The 26,963-nt window shown below is 36.0% G+C and overlaps 2 protein-coding genes across 3 annotated transcripts in view; one reads left to right on the forward strand and one right to left on the reverse strand.

The window, feature by feature from the left end:
- LOC136029921 (cytosolic 5'-nucleotidase 3-like) overlaps positions 1 to 26,963 on the reverse strand; it is a 144,860-nt gene that overhangs the window by 46,818 nt on the left and 71,079 nt on the right. The window lies entirely within an intron of this gene.
- LOC136029922 (luciferin 4-monooxygenase-like) overlaps positions 11,601 to 26,963 on the forward strand; it is a 43,597-nt gene continuing 28,234 nt past the window's right edge. Inside the window, exon 1 of the mRNA XM_065708449.1 lies at positions 11,601 to 11,832. Within this exon, the coding sequence (XP_065564521.1) occupies positions 11,616 to 11,832 (217 nt within the window). The 5' untranslated portion in view covers positions 11,601 to 11,615. The remainder of the gene's footprint in view (positions 11,833 to 26,963) is intronic.

Genomic DNA, 26,963 nt, shown 5'->3' on the forward strand with positions numbered 1-26,963 from the left:
TCTCAGAAATCCCGTATACCAGGTGGCGGTGAGATACAAATCTCACCGCTTTAAGTATTTTCTGAAATTTCCCCCCCCCCCCCCAATTACGCTGGATCTGGTTGAGATTTAAAATAAGAGATCTGAGTTACGAGATCCTTCTAAATATGAAGTTTCATGAAGATCCGATCACTCCTTCGTAATTTAAAAATACGTCATTTTTTCTAATTTTTCAGAATTAACCCCCCCCCCCCAATAGAGCAGATCTGTTCCATTTATGTAAATCACGTATCTAAGACTTCTGCTTATTTTTCCCACCAAGTTTCATCCTGATCCCTCCAATCTAAGCGTTTTCGATCATTTTAGGTTCCCCCACCCCAAACTCCTCCCCCCCCGATTTCACCAGATCCGGTCGGGATTTAAAATAAGAGCTCTGAGACACGATATCCTTCTAAATATCAAATTCATTAAGATCCGATCACCCGTTCGTGAGTTAAAAATACCTCATTTTTTCTAATTTTTCAGAATTAACCCCCAACTACCCCAAAGAGAGCGGGTCCGTTCTGGTTATGTCAATCATGTATCTAGGACTTGCGCTTATTTTCCAACCAAGTTTCATCCCGATCCCTCCACTCTAAGTGTTTTCCAAGTTTTAGGTTCCCCCTCCCAACCCCCCCCACCCCAATGTCACCAGATCTGGTCGGGATTTAAAATAAGAGCTCTGAGACATGATATCCTTCTAAATATCAAATTTAATTGAGATCCGATCACCCGTTCGTAAGTTAAAAATGCCTCATTTTTTTTAATTTTTCAGAAATACCCCCCCCCCCCAACTACTCCAAAGAGAGCGGATCCGTTCCGGTTATGTCAATCATGTATCTAGGACTTGTGCTTATTTTTCCCGCCAAGTTTCATCCCGATCCCTCCACTCTAAGTGTTTTCCAAGATTTTAGGTTCCCCCTCTCAACTCCCCCCAATATCACCAGATCCGGTCGGGATTTAAAATAACAGCTCTGAGACATGATATCCTTCCAAACATCAAATTTCATTAAGATCTGATCAACTGTTCGTAAGTTAGAAATAATTCATTTTTCCAATTTTTTTTCCGACTTAACGGGCCCCCCACCCCCCCCCAGATGGTCAAATCGGGAAACGACTATTTCTAATTTAATCTGGTCTGGTCCCTGATACGCCTGCCAAATTTCATCGTCCTAGCTTACCTGAAAGTGCCTAAAGTAGCAAAACCGGGACCGACAGAATTTGCGATCGCTATATGTCACTTGGTTAATACCAAGTGCCATAAAAACACTTATATTTCCTCATATTCACTCTTATGCCCAAAAAATAAGAGGTAGCTTGTCCAGTTTTCTACTAAATGTATTAATTAGGCCTATGTGGAATGCATTGAAGCGTGAGCATGAGTGCCAGTGACAGTAAATATGGGTTTGAGAGGGAGGGCCTGTGTGGGTGTACTGAAAGATCGAGTTCCAATATTTGTTTACACATAAAAGTGAATGTAAGTTTAAGATCGATCTTGGATTATCTAACTAGGTATGAGCTTGACAGTGATTACAGGATTATTCCCTGAATAGCATTGACCTGTAAAATAATGTCTAAATAGAGAATTATCAGGATAAACCGGCATTGGGGCTGTCAAAATGCACAGATTACCAATCCTAGCAACTCTCCAGGGGTGCAATTTCACGGTTGAAGTACCCTGTGGGCGCAATTCCTTGTGGGTATATCCACCTTAGTCTCAAGGAAGATGATGTTGATAATCAAGCCCAATCAAGGAAGCAACGGTTAGACGGTGTTTGAAAATTATATGGGGTGATTAAAATATTAGCACAGCTGCATATTGGTCTGACTTTTGGGGGTGGTAAAGCTGGAAATACGTATATTAATTAAAAGCAAAAAAAATTAAACTCAACTCGGTGGTTAAAAAAGACTCCAATATATGATTTCTAAAAGCAAGAATAAATAATAAGGTATGGTAGGCTGATAAACAAAAAAGTTCTGTTACTGAAAGTTTCCCGTTATGTTTTTGTAGTAGCGTGTGTAGCTGTGTTGGCCTCAGGTGGCTTGGTGCTGCGGTGAGTTGTTAGTAGTAGTTAGGCTTTTACAATTATTCCATTGGAATACAGTGGGTTTGAAAATGCTAAATGATAGGTTACAGATCGTTAAACGTGTTTGAAACCGTACTTTGGCATACAACATAACGGGAAACGAGCAAATTATGAGTCTCCTTTGACTGTAAACTTAAACTATTACTTAATTTGCAGTTGTTACTTGGATTGTACAACACAACTGTTACTTGACACATTTAGAACAAAAGTAGAGAAGCTTGCATAAATATAAATTTTTTCTAGGTTTTATCTGCATACGAATAAAGTTTTTATTTATAGTGGAATAATTTTTCCCCTCTCATCGTTTATACAAGCATAAAACATACACAACTGAAGGTTTAATCACCTGTTCTGAGGCTTTCGACAATGAGCCCCTCCACGGCCTGCTTACAGTTTTGCATTCAGTGTAGGGTGTCTTTATCATACAGTAATATCTATTAGTTTACAAGTCAGTTGTGCTATGAGGTAAAAAAAAGAAAAGACCTGATCGCATGTAAAGAAACGCTTTGCCCCACGTTTTGTAATATTCAAAATGAGAAGAATTCAAAACTTTAGCGTAAAGAGCAAGGTCTTGTGGAATGGGAAACACCTTTCATATACTCAATAATATTTGTTAGTTTTAAGTTTTGATGTTGCTCCTTACTTTCAGTTGAAGAATTTTTTTTATAATTTAATTTCTGATGTTTTTTGAAAAATTAAATAAATAAAACAGGCTCTTTTAAATGAAAGTAAGGAGCGATATTAAAATTTAAAACGAACAGAAATTACTCCGAATATGAAAGGGGCTGTTTCCTCCTCAACGCCTCGCTTTTTACGCTAAAGTTTGACTCTTTCTCTCAACGCTACTTTTTAAAACAATAAAACACCAGGGAGTATTTTCTACGGGGGGTACTTTCCGTGGGGGGGGGGGCAAACGCCGAGGGTATTTTCTGCGGGGAGGTAAACGCCTAGAACCACTAACATATAAGGATTTTTATTGGAAAGAGGGCATGTTTTATCCTGTGTTTCTAAAAAGGCTTATGATATTAAGATTATACTTTAAGGAAATGTTAAGAGGGATGCCGAACACAATATAAACACACTTTGTGCGTCTACTGGCTGTTATTATGTTATTCACCCGCCAGTGTGGATGTGATTCTCAGGCATGTTTTTGGAAACAAAATAATATTTAATTGAAAAACTCATTTCTGTTTAAGTTTCAAGAAATCTTTCTTAAAATTCTGTGTACCAAGTAAAATGATCTTTTTGTTTTGGGGAAGATTCGGTACCCATAAAAGCGTAAACACATATTATTTTGTCGTCTACAAGTTAAAAAAAATCTTTGTTTTTAATTCTTTTCATTTCTCAAACTTTTTCTGTTTTGAGATTTATTTATTTAAGCAACGAAACTGATTAATTCGAAGAAGACTTGACGAACCAAGGGCACTAAAATTAAATATAATTTTTGAAACTGGTTAAGCGGAAAATTACGCAAACATATGCAGTAGAGTTGAAATCTATCAAACATAATCCTTTTTTTTATAAGTAGAATGGGATATTTATAAAATTCCTATAAAACAACGTGACATGGTCTATCGAACACTTTTGTTATTAATTTCAAATTTGCTACTTCGATGTTATTCAATACGGAATTAACCAATTGTCACCTTTTATTCGATTTGCGGATTGATTATAATACTCCTCGCCGTTCTTGAACAAAAAAAAGTTCTTTTTAAAACATCAATTTCATCTTGAGTTCTACATTGACAAGGAAAACAAACTTTTTTTTTTCTTCCGTCCAGAGGCGACAAAAAGTCGATACGTCAACATTTTACAAATCGAACGCCTACCCCTAACTTCGGAAAAATTGCCGATCGAAATAGAATCGTGTAACGTTTTACCAGAATTTCAGAAATTATTAAAATTGATTTTTTTTTTTTTTTTGCTGGCAGTGCTTTTGCATGAAGATTTCATGTAGTTTGAGGGTCAGTGACCGAGTAAGTTAAGCTTCTTCTGTTTTGTTTTATTATAATTTTTCATTTCCTCTCTTCTTGTTTTACTTCAATTCTTTGAATTAATATTGCATTAAGTTATACATATATTTTACGTACTCCTCCACCTAGACAATGTACACAAAACCATAAACAAAAGAAATTTATTGTCGCACACTAATTGAAGCAAATTTCAACAAAATGATACAAGAATAACAGAATTTTCCAATAAAAGCAAAAATATTTCTTTGTCGAACAATAGAAAATTTTTTTGAAACAAAAACAACATACATATCTAGTCTGTAACCAAAAGAAAGGAAAGCACCAAATGCACAACTTTCCAACTAAATCGAAAAAGAACATGAAGCTGCATTTTTGTCTACAGGAGACACTAAAGCCCATTTTATTTTACATCATACTATTATCAATTTACATATTATAAAAAACGTCAAGTAATAAGAAAATACCTCAAATTTAGAACAGACGTGTTTTAAACTTCACAGAAAAAAGAAGAAATCTTGTAATCTATACAGTACAGTGACACAAACGTTTTCTATTGGCAATCTGTACCCCCTTCCCCCTCCATGTTTCCTCCCGAGTTTATGCTAGGAATGAGCAATTTTCGTGGGGTATTTTTAAAAAATATAAGTGTCACTTACTGTTGCGTGAAGAGACAGGGATCATAAGAGGCAGTTACGAAAAAATTTCTTTCAGGTGAGGGGTAGTCCCAAAGCCCCCCACTTCTTGCGGTGGGTACCTGGATGACATACCCTGTTTTCATGTTGTTAAATTACACACTTGTTTATGAGAATTAAAAATCGCAGCAAAGTTCCAAAAAACTAAGGCAGGCTTTACCTAGAAAACCCTCAAATTTCTTTTTTAAAATTTAACGAGGAAGGAAAACTTAATCTGAAATATTTAATTTTTAACTCAACTTTGGATTTAAGAGGAACGTTTGCTTCCTTATCCACTCTCATCCCTGAAAAATTTTCTTTCTAGAAAATCGCATTTTAGGATTACCCGACGACATGCATTTGAAACCCTTTCTTTATATACGTTACGTTGATGAGTAAACTTATAAAAAAAAAAGATAGTTTTTTTTTGCTTTACTTCAAAAATTGAAGGGGAAGGAAAATTTAATTTTGATTTTCAATGTTTAGATTAATTTAGATTTTAAGAGAGGCGGGAAAAAGGGCTTACTTCATTTTCCACTTCTATCACTGAAGAAATAAAGCGAGACCAAACTCCCCAAAAACAAAACAAGGGCAAGCATTTTATTTAGAAAGAATTTGAGCTTAAGTTAAAAATTTTAAGTTAGAAGGAAAATTTACTTTAGTATCCTAATTTTTAGCATAATGCAGATTGAAGAGGGAAGGAGGATTAGGCTTACTTCCCATCACAGACTTCGTTTTTATCAATGAAAAATTTACCCTTCTTACTTAAAGGGCTCATTTTAGTATTACTTGACGATTTCTATTTACAACCCTTTTAACCTTAAACGTGCCTTGAAGGGTAAGTTTTCCAAAAAAAACTATTTTAAACAAAAGATAAAGCCGAAACTTGTTCTTGTTGGAAATAAACAGCAGATAAAAAACTTGATAAAAAATTAAGTTAATACAAAAAAAAAGAAATAAAACCACACCATATTCTACTTTTGCTGGGCTGTGAGCACCGGATTCCCAATCTCTCTTCGTTTACGAGCAGTAGCCTACAGTTTGCCAAATATAAAAGTTAAATGAAGCACGCTCTTACGCATATTAACCTTAGCTGACGTTGACCACATTTATTAGGAATAGAAAAGACAATCTACACATCATACAATTCATTAAATATTATAGATTTGAAAAACAACATTGCCTAAACTACTTATTGAGAAGATTTTCATTTTTGCACCTTCACCTTCCAGTAAGCTAGACCACCCCCCTCCCTTACGAAAAACTTAAACTCTGGCTTTGCCACTGCATGCAATCGGTAATTGCTAACAACTTTCTATTTAATTAAGCAGCCAATTAAAAAAAAATTACCATCGACTGTCTAATATTTAAAATCCATACAATTATTCTTTTGATTAAGCTAATTGGTTAATTAGACTAAATTGTAAATTGTCCTTTATTTACCACATTCATAAGAAATCGAAATGCCATAGCAATAGCATTAAAAAAGAATTGAACCAACATTAGCTTATATTGATCTTGGTCGTATTTAGAGCAACAATATTGACCAAAAAACTTATGGCAAAGACTTGGAGTTGGGATTTATTAAAATGAAGCAATCGGAACCATATAGACTAAAAGCTATATAGACTACGTAGAAGAACATTTGAGCCCAGTGGCGAAGCAGTACGATTGACCTATGCTTGATGACATGGGAGCCGGAGCTCGATCTCTGCTGCAGCAGCTCGCCACAGGGCTTAGAATTTGATGCTGATTATAAGAATAGCTGAAAGCGTCTCCTAAACAATTCAAACAAGAAGAAGAAAATAGGGGGCTAAAATAGGAGGCTTGGCGTCAAACGAGAAGAAACGATAAAACAAATCCGATTCTTTTATTTCATACACTTTTTTTGTGCCAATAGATAAAGGGAAACGTGGCCTACAATATTTTCCATAAGCCTATAGTTAGTATAGGGTTGAATTTATCTCCCAGCAACAAAAGTAAAAGGTACAAGCCATTTCTACTCCAAACACACATCTGCATTGTGATAGCTAAAATAAAAATTTTCGGTGTTCTAAGTACGAGAGCATATAAAACTAAGATAGGGAGTTCTTATCCAGACCAAAAGAGAGGGGGTGAGAAACGCCCCATTCTGTTTTCTTTGCTGTTGATTTTTGTGCTAATTACATAGATAAAAGAAAAAGTAGCCTGCAACATTTTTCATATTTCTACAAGTAGTGTGGGTTTAAAGTAACCCCTGGGAAAGAACAGGAAAGGGGGAAAGGAATCAGGAAACATTTTTACTCCGTGCAAAGATTTGTATGTAATTTGATTAAACCAAGTCTTTGCAGTCCTAGATATGTGAACATATAAACTAAAATAAAAGTTCTAATCCGTATCAACAGATAAAAAGGAGAACAGAAACAAACTTCATTTATTCCACAATGAAATTTTGTGCTAAGGGTAAGTCGACACGGGAAAAGATAGCCTACAATATTTTTCAAATATCTAATCAGAATAGGCTTAAATTTATCTCCCAGTAAACAAAAGAAAGGGTTGCAAGAAATCAGGAAACAATTTTATTCTATTTCCAATTCTTCTCAAAATCATAAATAAATAATAAAAGAAAACTTCGTCAAATCCAATTTAACTTCCCGTAACTGGAAACATTTCCGGTAAATAATAACAACAAAATACACAAAACAATACTAAGAGCCTTGATGGTTTCAGCCGATAAGCACACAAGGAAAGGGGAGGGAAAAGCAGAGGGAAAAAGGGTAGGAGAAGAAGGATACAAAAAAAATCAAGATCATTGAACCAAAAAATAGCACGTAAAATTCTCAAGCTATTACATTCTTTTAATTAAATTTATTTAGTGAGCCCAAGATTTATTATGAAAAAATAAAAAACAAATCTTGTACTGACTAACGGTTTGTGTAACATAGGCACCGATCTCCTTATTTTCTGCCTTCGGCCGGGAGTGCAATGCATGGTTGGGAGCAAATCATCAGACGTTTCCCGAGTTTTCCCCCAAATTTCTCCAGGTGCTATATAGGCTTTAAAAGAACTTTGCCGAAGATTGTCCTTTTTGGCCAATGGTCTAGGGCTAAACGGAAAGCAGGTCGTCCTCGTCTACGCTGGGAGCATGTCATAAAGAAAGTGTTAAAGAAAGTGTTAAAGGAAATGGGAGCTTCCTGGTAGCGTGTAAAGAGGGAGACTTTGAATGGATTGAGATGGAGAAGGAGCGTGCGCAGCTGTGTTGGCCCAACGCGGCTTGGTGCTGCGGTGAGTTGTTAGAATTAGTAGTATTAGTTAGGCTTTTACAATTGTTCCATTGAACTATGGTTGGTTTGAAAATGCCTAAAGGATAGGTTACAGGTCGTAATTTTCTAGTTTCTGGGGATATTCTTAAGGAATCTTTTATTTCTTAAGGAATGCCCCCATCACTTTGCAGTAAGGACAGTAGCATCTCCTTTTATAATCAAAGTATTTTCTGAATAAGAGGGGAGGTAAAAACCTTCGCACAATTATCTTGTATGAAAGGGGAGAGGGTCATTATATAAACTTTGGAGGGGGACAATTTCTCTTCTTAATTAGTTTTCGTCAATAAGCTTAAACAATACTTCCAGAATTTCTTGCTATTTCTACGAATTGTGCAATAATATTGTCAAAATTTTAAAATGCAAATTTATTTGACGATATTGACGTCTACTACTTCCGTAAAATTTAAAATAATATTAAAAATAGGAAGGGCGTCCTGATTTCTCACATACAGAATCTAAGTAACTATAAACAAAGTAGTCACAGAAAAAGACACCAAATTTCAAGTCAAAAACACATTATAGCCTTGCAATACTCAAAAAGGAAAGATAATTATCAAAGTCTGCTGCATTTTGGTTTTTAAGCAATCGAGCTCATTTTTGCTTCTCCTAAGCTGCCAAGAATCAATGCTATGTCTCAAAAAATTTTAAATTACAAACACGGCAGTGCTGAAACTCAATTCCGTACTAACTCATTCATGACGTCAATAAAAATCACAAAACATACTTTGTTTGATAGAAAACACAAATTCCATCTTCTTGTTCACGTTCCTGAAAAAAATCAAGAAGTAAATGAAAATATATTAATATTGGACACTTCTACACAGACATATGGAAGGAAGAGGGGGAGGGAGATACACACAAAGTTTGTCCAAATGGCCCATATCTATATCTATATATATATAAAAATAAGTTGTCTGTGTGTGGATCTGTGGATCAGGTGACGTCACCTGAAAAAACTGGATCAGGTGACGTCAAAACTGAAAAAACTAAAAAAAGGCAAAAACTACAAAAAAAAAACTAAAAAGTCTGAAAGTTTGAAAGTCTGAAAGTTGAAAGTTTCTGCTTGAAACTTCTGCAGCAGGGTTCTATGATACGCTGAATGTGATGGTGTGATTTTTGTTAAGATACTATGATGTTGAAGGGGTTTCAAAAATAAGGCGAATTTTCTCAGGCTCGTAACTTTTGATGGGTAAGACTAAATCTGATGAAAATTATATATTTAAAGTAAGCATAAAAATCCAATTCTTTTGATGTATCTATTAGTATCAAAATTCCATTTTTTAGAGTTTTTGTCACTATTGAGCCGAGTCGCTCCTTACTACAGTTTTTTTTTACCACGAACTGTTTGAAATTTTAAATTACGAAATTTAAAAATTCTGTTTTAAAATTATGAAAGATAAAAAAGAGAAGGAACAATAATGAGACAAAATATTTTTTACGTAGACTAGCCAATTTAAATCACATTTGTAGGGAGGGGATACTCAAAAAGAGCACAAGAGAGGTCCTCCCAAACACGTGTCTATTTAAAAAATTGCTTGGAGAATATCATCGAGCATCTGATATAATTAACTCATTTTTTGGTTATAATTAACTATAACTTTAACAACAAAATATATGACTCCCCAATAAAATATATGACGGCCATTTTTTCATTAAACCTTATCTGCGTAATTTGTTTCATTCGGACAAATTTCCAAGGAATCTTGAATATTTATGACACTTCCAAATGCTACGGTTATTAATTTTTATTTTTTTAAGTAAATAAAAGGCGACAAACTGCAAGATATTTAGACATGATGCAGCATAATGTTTTTTAAATTAGCATTTTTTTTTTAATTAGTTTAATTAGCGTTTTTTAATTAGCATAATGTTTTTTAAATTAAATTATTGTGCATTTATATATGTATTTTTTTTCTCAAAAACGGCTCCATTAGGGTTTTTTGAAAATTGGTGGCACACTGAGATTTTCAGGTCTGAACAAATGATCTAGATAGGTCATGAGTCTAGGAAAATTTGTTTAGAGTAATATTAAAAAAAAATAATTTGAATATAGTCACGTACATATGCATTTAAGTAGCTACTTACGTTCTGTTTCCCCAGGCGTGATCGTATCATTTTTGGTATCTATGACGCATTTTAAATTATACAAGATGACGAAAGACTCCAAAACATCTATAAGCATTGGTTCAACACGATCACCCATGGGCGAAAAAAAAAACAAAACAAAAACAAACAAATAATCACGTATCTGTTATCGTTTTCTTGGCAAAAAACTTAATTTAACATTTTTGCAAATGGCAGCTCGAAACCTATACTGAATCTCATATGCTGAATATGATGGTGCGTTTTTTATTGAGATTCCTTGACTAATTGGGGGTGTTTTCTGAATTTTTCTAAAATCAGGCTTATTTTCTCAGGTTTGTACCTATCGAGGCATAATACTAAACTTGATGAATTTTGTATATCTGGAATCAGTATGGAACCCATTTCTTTTAATGCATCTGTTGATATCAAAATTCAGTTTTTTACAGTTTCGGTGACTTTTCAGCCGAGTCGCTCCTCACATACAGTTTGTTACCACGAACTGCTTGACTGCGCAGTTTTTACGGAAGTATCATATTTCTGTCAGTGATGCCACACTTAACTACTACTACTGCCAACAAATCACTGTAGCACCAAGTTGCCCAACACATCTACGCACTCTCCTCCTCCATCACAATCTATTCAAAGCCTCCCTCTTTACACCCTCCCAGTAAGTTCTCATTTCTCTTAAATATTTCTTTATGACATCCTCCCACCCCAACTGCGGAGTACCTGCTTCCTGTTTAGTCCTAGACGGTTGGCCGAAAAGGACAATCTTTGGCAACCTTTCATCCATCATCCGCAGAGTGCCCTAGCCTTTTCAACCTTTCTTTCGTTATAGCCCTAGAAAGCGGGTTGTCACTTTTCGTACAGCCTACTTTTTGAAATACGGTCGGTCAGCTGGGCGCCCAGAACAATCCGTAGGCAATGTCTCTGAAAAACATCTAACAAATCTTCGTCTTTATCCACTTTTCGGAGCCCCCATGCTTCAGAGCAATACTTGACCACTGTCGTCACTGAATCGTAAAAATAAACAATCAAAACCAACTGGTTAAGTTTGAAAAATCTTTTTGTAAGAAGAAATTCAAACTTTTAAAAGCATTTGATTTTCAAAGGCTACCATACCGTTAAAGGAAAGACATATCTTCTTAAGGTGTTTGGTGCCATATGAATTTAGCTTATTTTCTTTGATTATTCATATTTTTTTTCTTTAAATTTGGCACCCACTACTACCAAAAGTAAATAACAGCTTACCGAGTTTTTTTTCAACTGAAATATTCCTTTCCTTACTTTTGCCTCATAAAATGTTTATAGTTGTTTAAGTTACCACTTAACCAGTCCAAACAACCCAATTTTATTTTCAGTGTCTTTGGTACTTTTGAGGTAATCAGAGCGGGCAGGTTTTCTGAACCTTCAGGTTCTTTTTGAGTGTTTTGCTCGGACCTCAAATCTTCGTATTCTAATATCTTAATACGATTGGGTATGAAATTAGATTATAATGATTATAATGTTCTGTTTCAGCCTACTATGCTACAGCTTGTCCCTCCCCTAATCAGCTACCTTGGAAATGAGAAGAAAATAAATTTAAAGGCGTTTGAAAGGATGCATACAATTATGTCAGGTGCTGCACCTCTCGGTCCAGCCACTGCAAATAAACTGCTTGAAAAATTAAGAAATCCTGGAATCACCCTCCAAGAAGGTATGTAGGTCTAGAGCTTAGAATTGAAGTTTACTGCTAATTGCACTTCGGCATAATAAAATCTAGGTCTACACCGTATGCCTGAAGTAACAGTTAGAGCAATAAACACAAGTTATCTTTTGGTATTTGACCAGTTAACAACTAATTGAATTTAAGCAAGATTAACTCTGTACCTGTTCGGACTAAATAACAAGTGAAATACTTTTGAACTTGTAATTGAAACTTGTTAGATAAATTCATAAACTTATATGTGATTACAGCTTAAGGATTATTTATGGATTGGGGCTCTCAGTTAGCACTATTATCATCTGAGTCGTGCCTTGAAATACTTGGATTACTTGTAATTACTTACAAATTACTGGATTTCTTGTCCCACTCAAAGATAAGCTACTATTTATTCTCATTGCATTCATTCAGCCAGTGCGGATCATTTCATAATTATGCTTATCGACAACTTTTCTGTGGATATACTTTTTTTCCTTAATTGTGTTTGGACTGATGCCGAGTCGTGAGTGAAATTTGCTTATCATGGACAATTGGAATACCGGTACGCTTTATTATTGCCCAGTTTTGAACTTTATTCAGCATAATCTTGATGAGGGGTTAGACCGTCAGTCGATTGTGAAATACGCCAGTGATTTTCTCCCGTATGAGGACGTTCTTGACGCTAAGAAACTTTTATATAGCAATTTCTTCCCAGATGAGCCTATACCTCTTCGTTCAGGACCCAGTGCTAAGATTAGTTCATTGTCGGACATTATTGCTACTCTGTCTCGCTGCTCTACATAAAATATTGATACTCCAGAGTTCGTGATCAAATCGCCCTCTGAAGTCCCCAGTATTCCGGCATCAGCTTATTCTATCCTTACCGCCAAAGTCAACCAGTGCCTTGATCAGCTAAAATCGCTTGCTCGCCTCAATAGTCCAGTAACGTCTATAAATAGTTCTTTGGTCTCAGATAGTAAGGCTACCAATCACAAACCTTCATACACCGTCGTTCTTAAATATCCGCCTCCAGAGCTAAGAGACCCCACAAGGAAAAGCTTGATTCTTTCGCCGGACATGACGGAATTATGCCGGTAAAGTCTGATCCAGTAAGGAAAAGATGGGTTGTTGTCATGCAGGATAAAGTTTCCGCTAATTCTCTCGCCGGATCTGCTGTTGTGAGCTATCCAAATATTCGTGCTAAAGTGATAGATCGCCGACCTCTCGCAGTCATTAGGGGACTTCCTGATAGTGTTTCCAGCAGCATAATCATCTCCACTATTCCTGGTCGTGTTGAGGCCACCCAGATCGGCTCTTCTCATACATTCCGTTTAGAGTTCCTTGATTCCGCTGCACTAACATCTGCCATTGCTACGGGTCTGCGCATGGGTTACGAGTCTTTTAAAATATCGGAATACAAAGAACTGCCCAGACCGTGTCTTAGTTGCCAAGCTATGCATCATTCGTTAGCTCACTGCACATATGCCCCGAATGAGATTAAGTGCTCTAAATGTTCTGGACGCCATTCCAATATTAAAGACAATCCTTGCTTAGAGACTCTGAAATATGCCAACTGCGGCGAAGCTCATGTTTCCTATAGTATGAATTGCCCAGTTATCAATCTATGAAAACTACTCCAAAATGAACCAAGCCACTATTTTAAGCTTTGCTTCTCTCAATATTAACATTAACAAAAAGACAAAGACTTGTTAATTAATGAATTATTAGTCTTCCGAAATTTTCTATCCGTTCTTCTATCCGTTTCCGCAAAAAACTAGCAATTTTCTTCCGTTCCTCATCAAAGCCCTCCGTGATTCATTGTGATGATAACATCTTAGCGATTTAATGTGACAGCACTGCCCATATAAACGTTTTCTTACCTTGTGATCGACGTTTTATAGCATCGTTCAAATCTTTCGCTAATTGTTGCTCCAGTTTAAAGTCTCAACTCCAAAGTTTGCGTTTAAAAGACCTAAATTAGGTTTTAGCTGGTGACCTTAACTGTGACATTCTCAGTACCTCCAATAGGTCAACCCTCCTGCTAGAATCACTTCCTAGCAGATACCATGTCACAGATAAGAGCCTCTCATTCACGTATATTCATAACAGAGGAACGAAGAAAAGATTGATGACGATCACCTTATTCTTAGCTGTAATTTGTCCTGTGAGCTATCTGGCAAAACACTTTCGGCTCAGCCGAAGTGGCATACGAAGTTGAACTGGGATCGTGCTAATGTCCCACTATACCTTGCTACGCTAACTGCTTTACTGTCGACCATAAAAGTGCCATATCACCTGCTGCAAACGTCAGTTTCCTCGCCTTCAAGTAGAGTTGACCTCAATTGCTATTATTATCAAATTGGCCATTGCCTTAAATCAGCTTCCAAAGCTGCAGTGCCTGTGGATAAAGTTCGGATTGGTACAAGAAAGCCTAATTGGAACGTTGATCCTGAAGTAAAACGTGCTAAGCAAAAAGCCAAATTTTGGCTGCGTATGTGGATATCATGTGACCGACCATAGTCCAGAGCTGTGTTCTCTGTGAAACAAAAGTGTAAACTTGAATATAAGACCAGTTTAAAGAGAGCACGCTTGAATGCATGGCCAGGCCCCACCGATAAGGCCTCATGGAATAAAGTTATTAACAGTGAGAAATGTTCCCCGCCTGCCCTATCTTGTCTCCAGCTAGCTAGTTTTGTTGATCATTACAAGCGCTTGTTCAGTATATTTAATAGTTTTCTTCATTTTTTTTATTATAAGTTGCCTTAACCTCTTGTACCATACCGTCTCCTGCAGGCTCATGTCCTGCCTGTAGCAATGTCTGATATTTTCCGGGCTGTAAGAAAAATTAAGCGTTCAAATAGTCTTGATGGTGACAGCCTTTCCTACCAACTTTTTGCTTATGATTGTCTTTCTCTACTTAACCATTTACAAATACTTTTCTAGTCCTGGCTAGCCCAGTCGCTTGTTCCAGATAGTTTCGTTTGTGGCCTTGTAAAGTCTATTCAAAAACGAGGCAAGGACGTCATGTGCAAATACTACTACTACTACTACTACTAATAATAACTCACTGCAGCACCAAGCCGCCTGAGGCCAACACAGCTACGCACGCTCCTTCTCCAACGTAATCTATTTAAAGCCTCCCTCTTTACACCCTCCCAGGAAGTTCCCATTTCCTTTAAATCTTTATTTATGACATCCTCCCAACCCAGACAAGGACGACCTGCTTTCCGTGTAGCCCCAGACGGTTGGCCAAAAAGGACAATCTTCGGTAATCTGTCATCCTTCATCCGTAGAACGTGGCCTAGCCATCTCAACCTTTCTCTCATTATAGCCCCAGAAAGCGGGATTGAACCATACTTTTCGTGCAACCTACTGTTTGAAATACGGTCAGTCAGCCGGGTACCCAGAACAATCCATAGGCAATTTCTCTGGAAAACATCTAGTAAATTTTCATCTTCTTTTCGGAGTGCCCATGCTTCAGAGCCATATTTGACCACTGTCATCACTGTAGCTTCCAATATTCTAATCTTGGTTTGTAGGCTTATCTTTCTATTCTTCCAAACTTTTTTTAACTGTGAAAAAAAACACCCTGAGCTTTAGCTATTCTACTTTTAACATCTTCACTGCTCCCACCATCTTTACTAATAATACTACCAAGGTAACTGAAGCTCCCAACCTGATCAATCTTTTCGTTACCTAATGTCACCTGTTCATCTTCACTTATTCCTAGCCTTAGTGACTTAGTCTTCTTAACATTAATTTTCAAGCCTATTTTAGCACCCTGAACTCGTAAAACCTCTAAAAATTCATTCATTTTGCACACACTATCATCTAATATGCTTAAATCATCAGCATAATCTAAGTCCAGGAGCGTTCTTCCTCCCCATTTGATTCCATGGTCTCCAATTGCCTTTCCTATGCTCCTTAAGACGAAGTCCATCAAAATGATCCATATAAAGGGGGATAGAACACAATCCTGCTTAACTCCTGATTTAATGCAAAACCAGTTGCTAACCTCATTTCCTACCTTAACCGCAGCAGTATTATTCTCGTACATAGCGCAAATCACTTTAATGTATTTTTCTGGTATACCATATAACGATAAAACCTTTGTTAACGCTGTTCTATCAACAGAATCGAAAGCTTGCTCATAATCGATAAAACTAAGGACCAAAGGTGTTTGACAACGAAGGGACTTCTCAATTATTAACCTAAGAGTGAAAACATGGTCGACACATCCTCTACCATTTCTAAAACCGCATTGTTCTTCCCTTAAAACTTTGTCTACAGCATGTCTCAGTCTAAAAAGTATCATATTACTCAGTAATTTGCTACCTACAGAGACCAGACTAACGCCTCGATAATTACGACACTCACTCTTGTCACCTTTCTTATACAGTGGTTTAATTAAGGTTTTCCTAAAATCATTGGGTACTTTCCCTTTTTCAAAAATCATGTTCATAATCTTCAGTAGCTTATTCCTAACCTCAGGGCCACCATATTTAAGGAACTCATTAATCATACTATCAGCACCTGGGGCCTTATTATTTTTTAATCCTTTTAGTACTGTCGCTAATTCTTCCTCACTAAACAAATCTTCCTTCACATCCAAGGTATCACAAACTTTTTCATTTTCATCTATATCTTTTCCTGCAACTGTATCTCGGTTTAGCACATTCTCAAAATGTTCCACCCATCTTTCTTTCACTTTTTCCTTATCACCAATTGTGGCCCCATTTCTATCTTTAACTGGGACTAGTCCGGATCGGCTACTCCCTTTCAATTTATTAACATGCCAGAAATGTCTTACTGTTGACATTTCTGTGGCTTTCGATAATATTGTACACCCTCAGGCTGTATTTTCAATTGCGTCTTCAGGTGTTAATCCAACTGTACTATGTTTATTGTCTTATTGGTATTCTAAGTCTGAAATTCAAGTTACCTGGAATGGCCAAATATCTGACCTGGTAAAAATTAATAAAGGAGTTCGGCAAGGTGCCGTGTTGTCTCCTAGTATATTTAAATGTGTGCTTGCATCGTGCCTGCGTCCCCTTAAAAGTCCTGTTTTTTACGATAATATTGGTTTGTCTTATGTTGCATATGCAGACGACGTTCTACTTGTTGCCGACTCGCCGTGGATTGCTTTACAATTTTACTATATTAACCAATGAACTATCTAAGATTGGACTGTCAGTTAATGCGTCTAAATGTGAGTTTATTTGTTTTAGTAGCCCTTATGCGGTCGCTCTACCCGTTACTGGGACTGCATTTCTACCGTGTTCTTCTTTAGTTAGTTGGCTTGGTCTGTGTTTCGGCCCAACTCTTTTCACTACCTGTTCATCCCTAGTCAATCAAGCCGTGAAAAACCTACGCGTCGCTTACGGGAAAATATCCCCAAACAAAAGCCGTTACAACCGTAATAGTTTGTGTATGATCTATAACGCTTATTGTGCCCCTGTGCTTTTGTTGTTATCGGGCATGGCTCATCTGTTTCGTAAGAAAGATCACCAGGCTCTACGTGTGGCTTATTTCAGATATTGCAAATTCCTCCTCCAGCTTCTTAGATGGCACCCAATCAGAAAATTCATTGCTCGATTTGGTTTAATAGACGTGCCTTCTCGGATTCAGTCTTCCAGTGATGATTTATGTAAAAAGACTATAAACTTCATTCACGTTTATGACCCTCTGCAGCCTTTTTTCCATATTGAAACTGGTTAATGAGTTCATGTTGTCCTTGTTAGTTGAAAATAGCGATGAAGACCTCATTTCCCTTCCATAACAAACAAACACATAGTAGAATCAATAGGGAAAATCTTTTCAAGACAGTGGAAATCAAGTCTGTGGATATTTTGGCCCTATGTTCAAGGGCTGTCTTCAGCACAATACGAGAAAGAAAAAAAAATGTATAAATAAACTTACATTATATATATATATATATATTTCTTTCTCGAATTGTGCTAAAGACGGTGCTTGGACATAGGGTCGAAACATCCACAGATTTGATTTACACTGTCTTGAAAAGATTTTCCCTATTGATTCTACTTTGTGTTTGTTTCCTTGCTGGTTTGAATTTCTTTTTTCGCTGTTTATTGTTTTTTTTATTATAATATTCCTACTTTGTCTTTTTTACATTTTTACGGGTAATATAGCTCATTTATTCATAAGTCAAAGGGTGCAAATGAGTCAAAAGGGTGTAATTGAGTCATTTGAGTCAAAGGGTGCAATTTGATAGCGTCTTCACTACTTCATCATATCCTCCAATTAAAACATTTTGTATTAGAATTAACATTACAGGCTTCTTAGAAGAATGACTCTCCTAATGTGTTATCTGGAATGGTTTTCCTTTCTAAATAGAAAATAGAAATAGAAAAATAGACTAAATAGAAAAATGACAATTGATTATATTCACCCAATGGTGTCAGTCTATCCACTGCTAAAAAAATTTCTTAAAATTTACGTTAAAGTACAAAATTAAAATTCACTGCAAAGTGCATTTTGAGATAGAAAAAAAAATCTAGGTCTTTATATGATGTCTGATCTAATAGCTACAAAATAACCATGATATCGAGTCAGAGGGTACAAACTGATTATATCTATACTAGTCTATCCTACCCTTCTATTAATACATTTTGCATATTAAAATTTCAGACTTCTTAGAAGAATTAATCTCATAATGTGTTCTCTGGAGTTGTTCTCCTTTGGGAGCATGATTAAATAAAAGTTGGCAATTTACAAGGTTCAGCCTTTCGGTCTGCACAACCACTGTTAATAAACTTATTGAAAATCTAAATGTGAAGAATCCCCTCCAAAAAAGAACAATTCTAGCTCTATACAATGTACCTAGGCTAACAGCAGTCTAACAGTAATTCTTTTAAGTCAAATGATGCAAAATAACATATATAATGTGAAGCCTATTGGTATTTTCTGTAAACACATCCACCACTCTTCCTTCTACGAACAGTCTTCACTTGAACCCTCGTTTGCTAAGCCAATATAGAATACGAAGAAACATGCTGGAGTTGGATTTACAGAAGAAGAAACCCCACAGCAAGTATCCGGCGAGCGTAAGAGTTAAACAGACATAGTTCTAGTGGGATAACTTATGTAAATGGTTGACTAGTGCCAATCTGGTCTTAAGCAAGGGTATAATTTGCTATGGGGTAAGGGGGTAGGCAACTGCTTCCCCCAAACCCCAGTTTCCCGCTCCAGACCCCAGCTCCCCCAGTCAAAATTTAGTTTCTTCAAAAATCTTGTCAAAACTGAGGTTAATATTGTTGTAATAATTTAAGTGTCCAGAGAAACGGCTCGGTTTTCTGTAGTATATGTACTGTAAAGATAGTACTGTAAAGGTATATATAAATATATAGCCTTTATAGTACTATTTGGTACATTTTCATTGTCATTTTCATTTCGTTTGGGAAAATCGGCTTCAAATATGCCCCCCCCCCAAGATCTTGACGAAATTACGGCACTGGCTTCAAGTTGTTAAAAGCCTGGTGTCATGAAAATAGTCATAAAAATCGTGTACTATGTATACCGGCCATTCTCTTAAACAGCGTTGCAAAAGAATTAACTTACCAGACTTATTAGAACAATGATTCTCCTAATCCCGTTGCAGGTATAGGTAAAAGGTAAAGAATACGGTATTAGACTTTACAGTCCCTAACAGCGGTGCTGATCTCCGTTTCTTGGCCCTTCAGCCAGCAAGTGCAATGGGGGATTGGGGGTCAACCATCCTGTGCTTTCGCACACCCTTCCTGCTTTACCTTCCCCAGATTTCTCTTGGTACTCATTTAGAGCTGAGTCGACTCTAGCTGAGCTTATAGGGTCATGCCACTGACCCCTGTCCCAAACTAAATAATTGGATACACAAGGATTCAAACCCTCGCCCTCTCAGACAAAGGATCCTGAAACCAGCACCACCAATCCACTCAGCCAGGACGGCTGAGTTCCAGGGGCAGGATTGAATTGAGGAAAACGAATTTATCTCATTTAGTCCAGCAAATGGTTTTGGCCTAACCATTAACAATAAACATCTTAAAAAACCCATCACTCTTGGGATACCCCACAATTCCACTTAGCTGTAAAGTATGCCTAAAGAAAGGAAGAACGAAATTCTACTCAAGATAATGGAATTAACAAAAATCGAATGGGTAAAGCAAATAAAGTGAGAAATATATCTGAAGAAAATACAGAAGGATCAAGAAATATAACCGACTTTTTTATTTCTCTGGTGAAATTGCTGAAATAACCCTGATTCAAATTACTCTTTTTGGTGGCATTATTTGTTACAAAGATCCATAGCCCTGACTCAAAAGGTAAAACTGAAAAGCAAACAGTAAAAAGGGTTGTTTAGGCAAAACAAATTTCCTGCTTTGACAAGTGCTCGAACCGCATTATAGTTACACCTGTGGGGTAGAAACGCTTGCACTACTAGGCAAAAAACTGAAATGATAAGAACTTGGTTGATAAGCTTACATCGAACCAAATTTGCTCTCCATCATTGTCATTCAATATATTTATATATACAATTGTATCTTTTGATATTATTTGTTTATAATTATAACAGTTATATCTTTTAATAGAATACAATTATATCTTTTGATATGATTTATTTATAATTGTATCAATTATATCTTTATATATTTTTTACACAATACAATTATATCTTTTGAAAGGTTTATCATAACTGTTGTTCTAAGTTTTTGTGTTTTTCAGTTTAAAAAATCATGTCTTAAAAAACTCACTCTGATTGGATAATCACCCTTTATATTTGAAAGTTGAACACAACACAACCGAAGAGAAATGAGAGATGACTGTTCTATGTCTTAAGAAGTGTGCTTTGATCCCATTGGTGTATGATACTAACGTGTTTTTCAAGTCAATGCAAATACTTCTGATTTATGTGAAAGATGCTTTCTGGAGGAATAAGTAATTCCACAACAAAAACCTGACTAATTCTTTTGTGAGACGTAGTAAGCGACTAAAAAGAACAAAAGGTTTATAAGTCATAAGACTTTTAAAAGCAAATTCTCAGTTTCTCTGCAGAAGAGATCCCCAACTGCACAAAAAAGAACTGTAGGGGGTGTATGTAATGTATGATTTTGTTTTTATGCACAATATAGATTGATAATTTATGTTATACCACCATAAAAGAAAATATGGTAGAGTAAAGAAAAAAAGAGACGACAAAAAATGCTTCATCAATAAAATACTTCACCAATAGCTGTTATATTACGTGTAGCAGCAGGAAGTCATAATGATGCTTCAACAATAAAATACTTCACCAATAGCTGTTATATTAGGTGCAGCAGCAGGAAGTTATAATGATGCTTCAAAAATAAAATAATTCACCAATAGCTGTTATATTACCTGCAGCAGCAGGAAGTCATAACGATGCTTCAACAATAAAAAATTTCACCAATAGCTGTTATATTACCTGCAACACCAGGAAGCCATAATGATGCTTCAACAACAAAATACTTCACCAATAGCTATTATATTACGTACAGCAGTAGGAAGTCATAACGATGCTTCAACAATAAAATACTTCACCAAATAGCTGTTATATTACCTGCAACACCAAGAAGTAATAATGATGCTCCAACAATAAAATACTTCACCAATAGCTGTTATATTATGTGCAGCAGCAGCACGTCATAATGATGCTCAAGGGTACCTTTTCTATCATTGATTTCTTGCTTCAATCCACAAGTTCAATCAGGATTTTGATGCTTGTTTAAAAACATTGAATTTCTTTCGAACAGCGTTATATGTATCAAAAACTTCAAATATCTGCATAACTCGGACCTAACTTTTAGTCTCTGCTCTTTCCCAAAGCGGGGAAAGGTAATAGACATGTGGTTATGCCACAGCTCAATAGAACCTCACTACAATTTGCTAGTTTGCTAGTTTGCTTCAGTGCTGCTAGTTTGGCATAGCATACTTTTAGGTTATACACAACGGTATCAAGACAGAGTTCTCATAGTTTTTTTTATTTGTTTGCAAAGAAGATTTAAGATTGTCTGTAGTATGGCTCTTGCTCAAGTCTTTGCCAAATGAAAAAAAAAAGTATAGTTAGATTTTTTCAAATACTGGGTTAGACGAGGCTTTGCGTTTATAAAATCAAGTAGTATGAATGTCAACTTCTGGTTGTCTTCCCATGTCCCCTTTGTCTCCTCAGGGGCGTTTTGAAGCTATCATTACTTAAGTGTTCAAAAACAGTTAGTGGCAACGAACTGTAGTAAGGAGCGACCCAGCTCAATAGTTAACGAAACTCTAAAAAATGGAACTTTGATACCAGTATATACATCAAAAGAATCAGATTTTTATGCTGATTTTAAAGTTATAATTTTCATCTAGTTCAATGTTACCAATCAAAGGTTACGAGCATGAGAAAATTTCCATTGTTTTCGAAAAAGGGGATAAGTACCCCCTAAATGTCATAGAATCTTAATGAAAATCACACCATAAGATTCAGCGTATCAGAGAACCTTACTGTAGAGGTTTCAAGCTCCTATTTGTAATTAAATAAAAAAACAAGTTTTTTTTTAACTGAAAGTAAGGAGCGACATTAAAACTTAAAACGAACAGAGATTACTCCGTGTATGAAAAGGGCTATTCCTCCCCTCAACGTCCCGCTCTTTACGCTCAGTTAAAAAAAACTTGTTTTTTTATTTAATTTCTGAACTTTTTTGAATTAATACACGTTTTTATTGTGGCTCTCCGCAAATGAATAATTAAAACGAAATTTACGTATTAATATTTTTTTGTAGATGGCTTTCTATTAGTTTTGATCAGACGATTTTGAGAAAAAGCGTGGAAGAGGAGGCCTAGTTGCCCTCCAATTTTTCGGTTACTCAAAAAGGCAACTAGAATTTTCTATTTTTAACGAACGTTTTTATTAGTAAAAAATATACATAACTTACAAATTAACTTACGTAACGAACTTCTATATTCGTATATTTTTTTATGTATATGAGGGGGTTTGCCTTCTTATTAATACCTCACTTTTTACACTAAAGCTTTAATTTTGTCTCAATTCTTTAAGATTGACCCCTGAATCACAAAGAATGTAGAATAAATAGTTGAAATTCCTAAAAATACTTTAGTGTAAAGAGCGAGCTGTTAAAAAGAGATGGACCCTCCATATGCGTAATAATCTCTGTTTGTTTTCAGTTTTAATGCTGGTCCCTACTTTCAGTTGAAAAAACTTATTCATATTTATTTTTTCATTTTTTTTAAAATAATGCTAGAAAATCCTGCTCTCCTTCATGGAATTTCTCTTCTTTCATGACAAATTCCTCCAAGAGAAGATCCTCCCACATAGCCTCCTCCCCTCACCCCCCCCCCCAACCGAAAAATCATCCCGAAAAGGTCTGTACACTTCCAAATAATCATTACTGTATGTAAACGGTGGTCAAAGTTTGTAACTTGCAGCCTCTCCACTGGGGACTTTGGGGAGTTAGTCAGCCCCAAAGACACAGTTGTTATTTTTTCGACTATGTTGAACAAATTGGCTATCTCACAATTTTGTTCCGTTGACTTTGGAAAAAAAATTAGCGTGGGAGGGGGCCTAGGTGCCCTCCAATTTTTTGGTCACTTAAAAAGGGCATTAGGACTTTTTGCTAGAGGCACAAGGCCTCTAGCGACATTGTAGGACCACGTGGTCGATACGACTACCCCTTGTTTTGGGAAAAAACAAAACAAAAAACAAACAAATAAGTAAACACGTACCTGTGATCGGTCTTCTGGCAAAAAATACGAAGCTCCACATTTTTGCAGATAAGAGCTTGAAACTTCTACAGCAGGGTTTTCTGATACGCTGGATGCGGTGGTGTCATTTTCTTTAAGATCGTGTGACTTTTATGGGGATGTTTGCCCCTATTTTCCAAAACAAGGCAAATTTTCTCAGGCTCGTAACTTTTGATGAGTAAAACTAAATTTGATGAAACTTATATATTTGAAATAAGCATAAAAATCTTATTCTTTTGATATATCTATTGGTATCAAAATTCCATTTTTAGAGTTTCGTTCACTATTGGGCCGGGTCGCTCCTTACTACAGTTCGTTACCACGAACTGAAAATGTGGCATTTTGTATTTTTGGCCAGAAAAAAGATCACAGATACGTGTTTATTCGTTTTTTTGTTTATTGTTGTTTTTGTCGTAAGGGGTGATCGTATCGACCTAGTTGTCTGAGAAAGTCGTGAGAGGGCTCATTTTTATAGACATTAAAAGTTCTAATGCCCTTTCCAAGTGACCAAAAAATTGGAGGTTTTCTTACTACCACTGCTCAGCATATTGAACATTTTCAACTGTTCTGCATAGTCGAAAAACCTTGTAACTATATCTTTGACGATGGCTTAATCCCCCACAGCCACCGGAGGAAGGGCTGCAAGTTATTAACTTTGCCCATTGTTCTCATAAAATATTGGTTATTGTGAAGTATACTGACGTATTCAGGGGGATCTTTCCTGGTGTTTGGGGGGTTTGGGAAGGGGTTTACGCGAGAGGATCTTTCCATGGGGGAACTTATCATGGGGGAAGAGAATTTCATGAAGGGGGTGCTGGATTTTCCAGCATTATTTAAAAAAAAATGAGAAATTAAATAAAAAAACAAGTTTTTTCAAATGAAAGTAAGGAGTAAGATTAAAACCTGAAATGAACAGAAATTATCACGTATATGAGGGTTTTGGTCCCCTCCTCAATACCTCGATCTTTACGCTAAAGTATTTTTAGTAATTTCGAAAGAACTATTTATTCTAATTAAACGGTCTTTGTGATTCAGGGGTCATTCTTAAAGAATTGGAACAAAATTCGAACTTAGGGGTAAACAGCAAAGTATTTACGAGGGGATGAACCCCCCCCCCCATATACGTAATAAAAATATATAAACATAGAAGTTCGTTCCGTAAGGTAATATAAGTTACTTATATATATTGAATAAAAAAAGCTAGTTTTTTTAACTGAAAGTAAGGAGCGACATTAAAACTTAAAACGAACAGAAATTACTCCGTATATGAAATGGGTTGTCCCCTCTGCAATCCCTCGCTCTTTAAGCTGAAGCTTTTGATTGTTTTAAAAAGTAGAATTGTGGAAAAGAGTCAAACTTTAGCGTAAAGAGCGAGGGATTGCGGAGGGGACAACCCATTTCATATGTAATTTCTGTTCGTTTTAAGTTTTAATGTCGCTCCTTACTTTCAGTTAAAAAAACTAGGTTTTTTTATTTAATTTCTGAACGTTTTTGAATTAATGCATGTTTGATTTTGATTCTCCGCACATAAATTATTGAAATGAAATTTGTATATTAATGTTTTTTTGGCTAAATGACTTTCTCTTAGTTTTAATCAGACGATTTTGAGAAATAAGGGGTGGGGAAAGAGGCCTAGCTGCCCTCCAATTTTTAGGTTACTTAAAAAGGTTACTAGAACTTTTGATTTTTAACGAACGTTTTTATTAGTAAAAAATATGCGTAACTTAAGGTAACAAGCGCAACTTAGGTAACAAACTTTTACATTCTTATATTTTTATTATGTGTACGAGGGGGTTTGTACCCTCGTTAATACCTCGCTCTTTACACTAAATTACTCCGTATATGAAAGGGGCTTTTCCTCCTCGACACCCCGCTCCTTACGCTAAAGTTTTTTATTGTTTTAAAAAGTAGAGTTGCGAGAAAGAATCAAACTTTAGCGCAAGGAGAGGGGTGTCGAGGAGGAAAAGCCCCTTTCCTATACAGAGTAATTTCTGTTCGTTTTAAGTTTTAATGTCGCTCCTTACTTTCATTTAAAAAAACTTGTTTTTTTATTTAATTTCTGAAAGTTTTTGAATTAATGCATGTCTGATTTTGGCTCTCCGTACATAAATTATAAAAATGAAATTTGCATATTAATTTTTTTTTGGCTAAATGGCTTTCTCTTAGTTTTGATCAGACGATTTTGAGAAATAAGGGGTGGGGAAGGAGGTGTAGTTGCCCTCCAATTTTTCGGTTACTTAAAAAGGCAACTAGATCTTTTATTTTTAACGAACGTCTTTATTAGTTAAAAAAATACGTAACTTAAGAATTAACTTACGTAACAAACTTTTATATTCTTATATTTTTGATTATATATATGAGGGGGTTGGTCCCCTCGTTAATACCTCGCTCTTCACACTAAATCTTGTTTTATCCCAATTCTTTAAGAATGACCCCTGAATCAGAAAGGCCGTAGAATAAATAGTTGAAATTATTTAAAAAAATTTTCAAACAGTTCGTGGTAACGAACTGTAGTAAGGAGCGATCCGGCTCAATAGTAACCAAAACTCTAAAAAATGGAATTTTGATACCAATAGCTATATCAAAAGAATTGCATTTTAATGCTGGTTTTAAATATATAAGTTTCATCAAGTTTAGTCTTACCCATCAAAAGTTACGAGCCTGAGAAAATTTGCGTTATTTTAGAAAATAGGGGAAAACACCCCCTAAAAGTCATAGAATCTTAACGAAAATCACACCATCAGATTCAGCGTATCAGAGAACCCTATTGCAGAAGTTTCGAGCTCCTATCTACAAAAATGTGGAATTTTGCATTTTTTGCCAGAAGGCAGATCACGGATGCGTGTTTATTTGTTTTTTTGTTTTTTTGTTTTTTTGTTTTTTTTTTTCCCCAGGGGTGATCGTATCGACCCAGTTGTCCTAGAATGTTGCAAGAGGGCTCATTCTAACGGAAATGAAAAGTTCTAGTGCCCTTTTTAAGTGACCAAAAAAATTGAAGGGCACCTAGGCCCCCTCCCACGCTAATTATTTTCCCAAAGTCAACGGATCAAAATTCTGAGATAGCCATTTTATTCAGCGTAGTCGAAAAACCTTATAAGTATGTCTTTGGGGACGACTTACTCCCCCACAGTCCCTGTGGGAGGGGTAACAAGTTACAAACTTTGACCTGTGCTTACATATAGTATTGGTTATTGGGAAGTATACAGGCGTTTTCAGGAGGATTTTTTTGGTTGGGGGGAGGGGTTGAGAAGAGGGGGATATGCTGGGGGAAGTTTCCATCGAGAATTTGTCATGGGAGAAGAAAACTTCCATGAAGGGAGATCAGGATTTACTAGCATTATTTAAAAAAAAATTAAAAAATAAATGTGAAAAAGCTTTTTCAGCTGGAAGTA

The sequence above is a fragment of the Artemia franciscana genome, chromosome 8 (assembly GCF_032884065.1).
Source record: "Artemia franciscana chromosome 8, ASM3288406v1, whole genome shotgun sequence".
In the NCBI taxonomy this organism is placed as follows: domain Eukaryota; kingdom Metazoa; phylum Arthropoda; class Branchiopoda; order Anostraca; family Artemiidae; genus Artemia; species Artemia franciscana.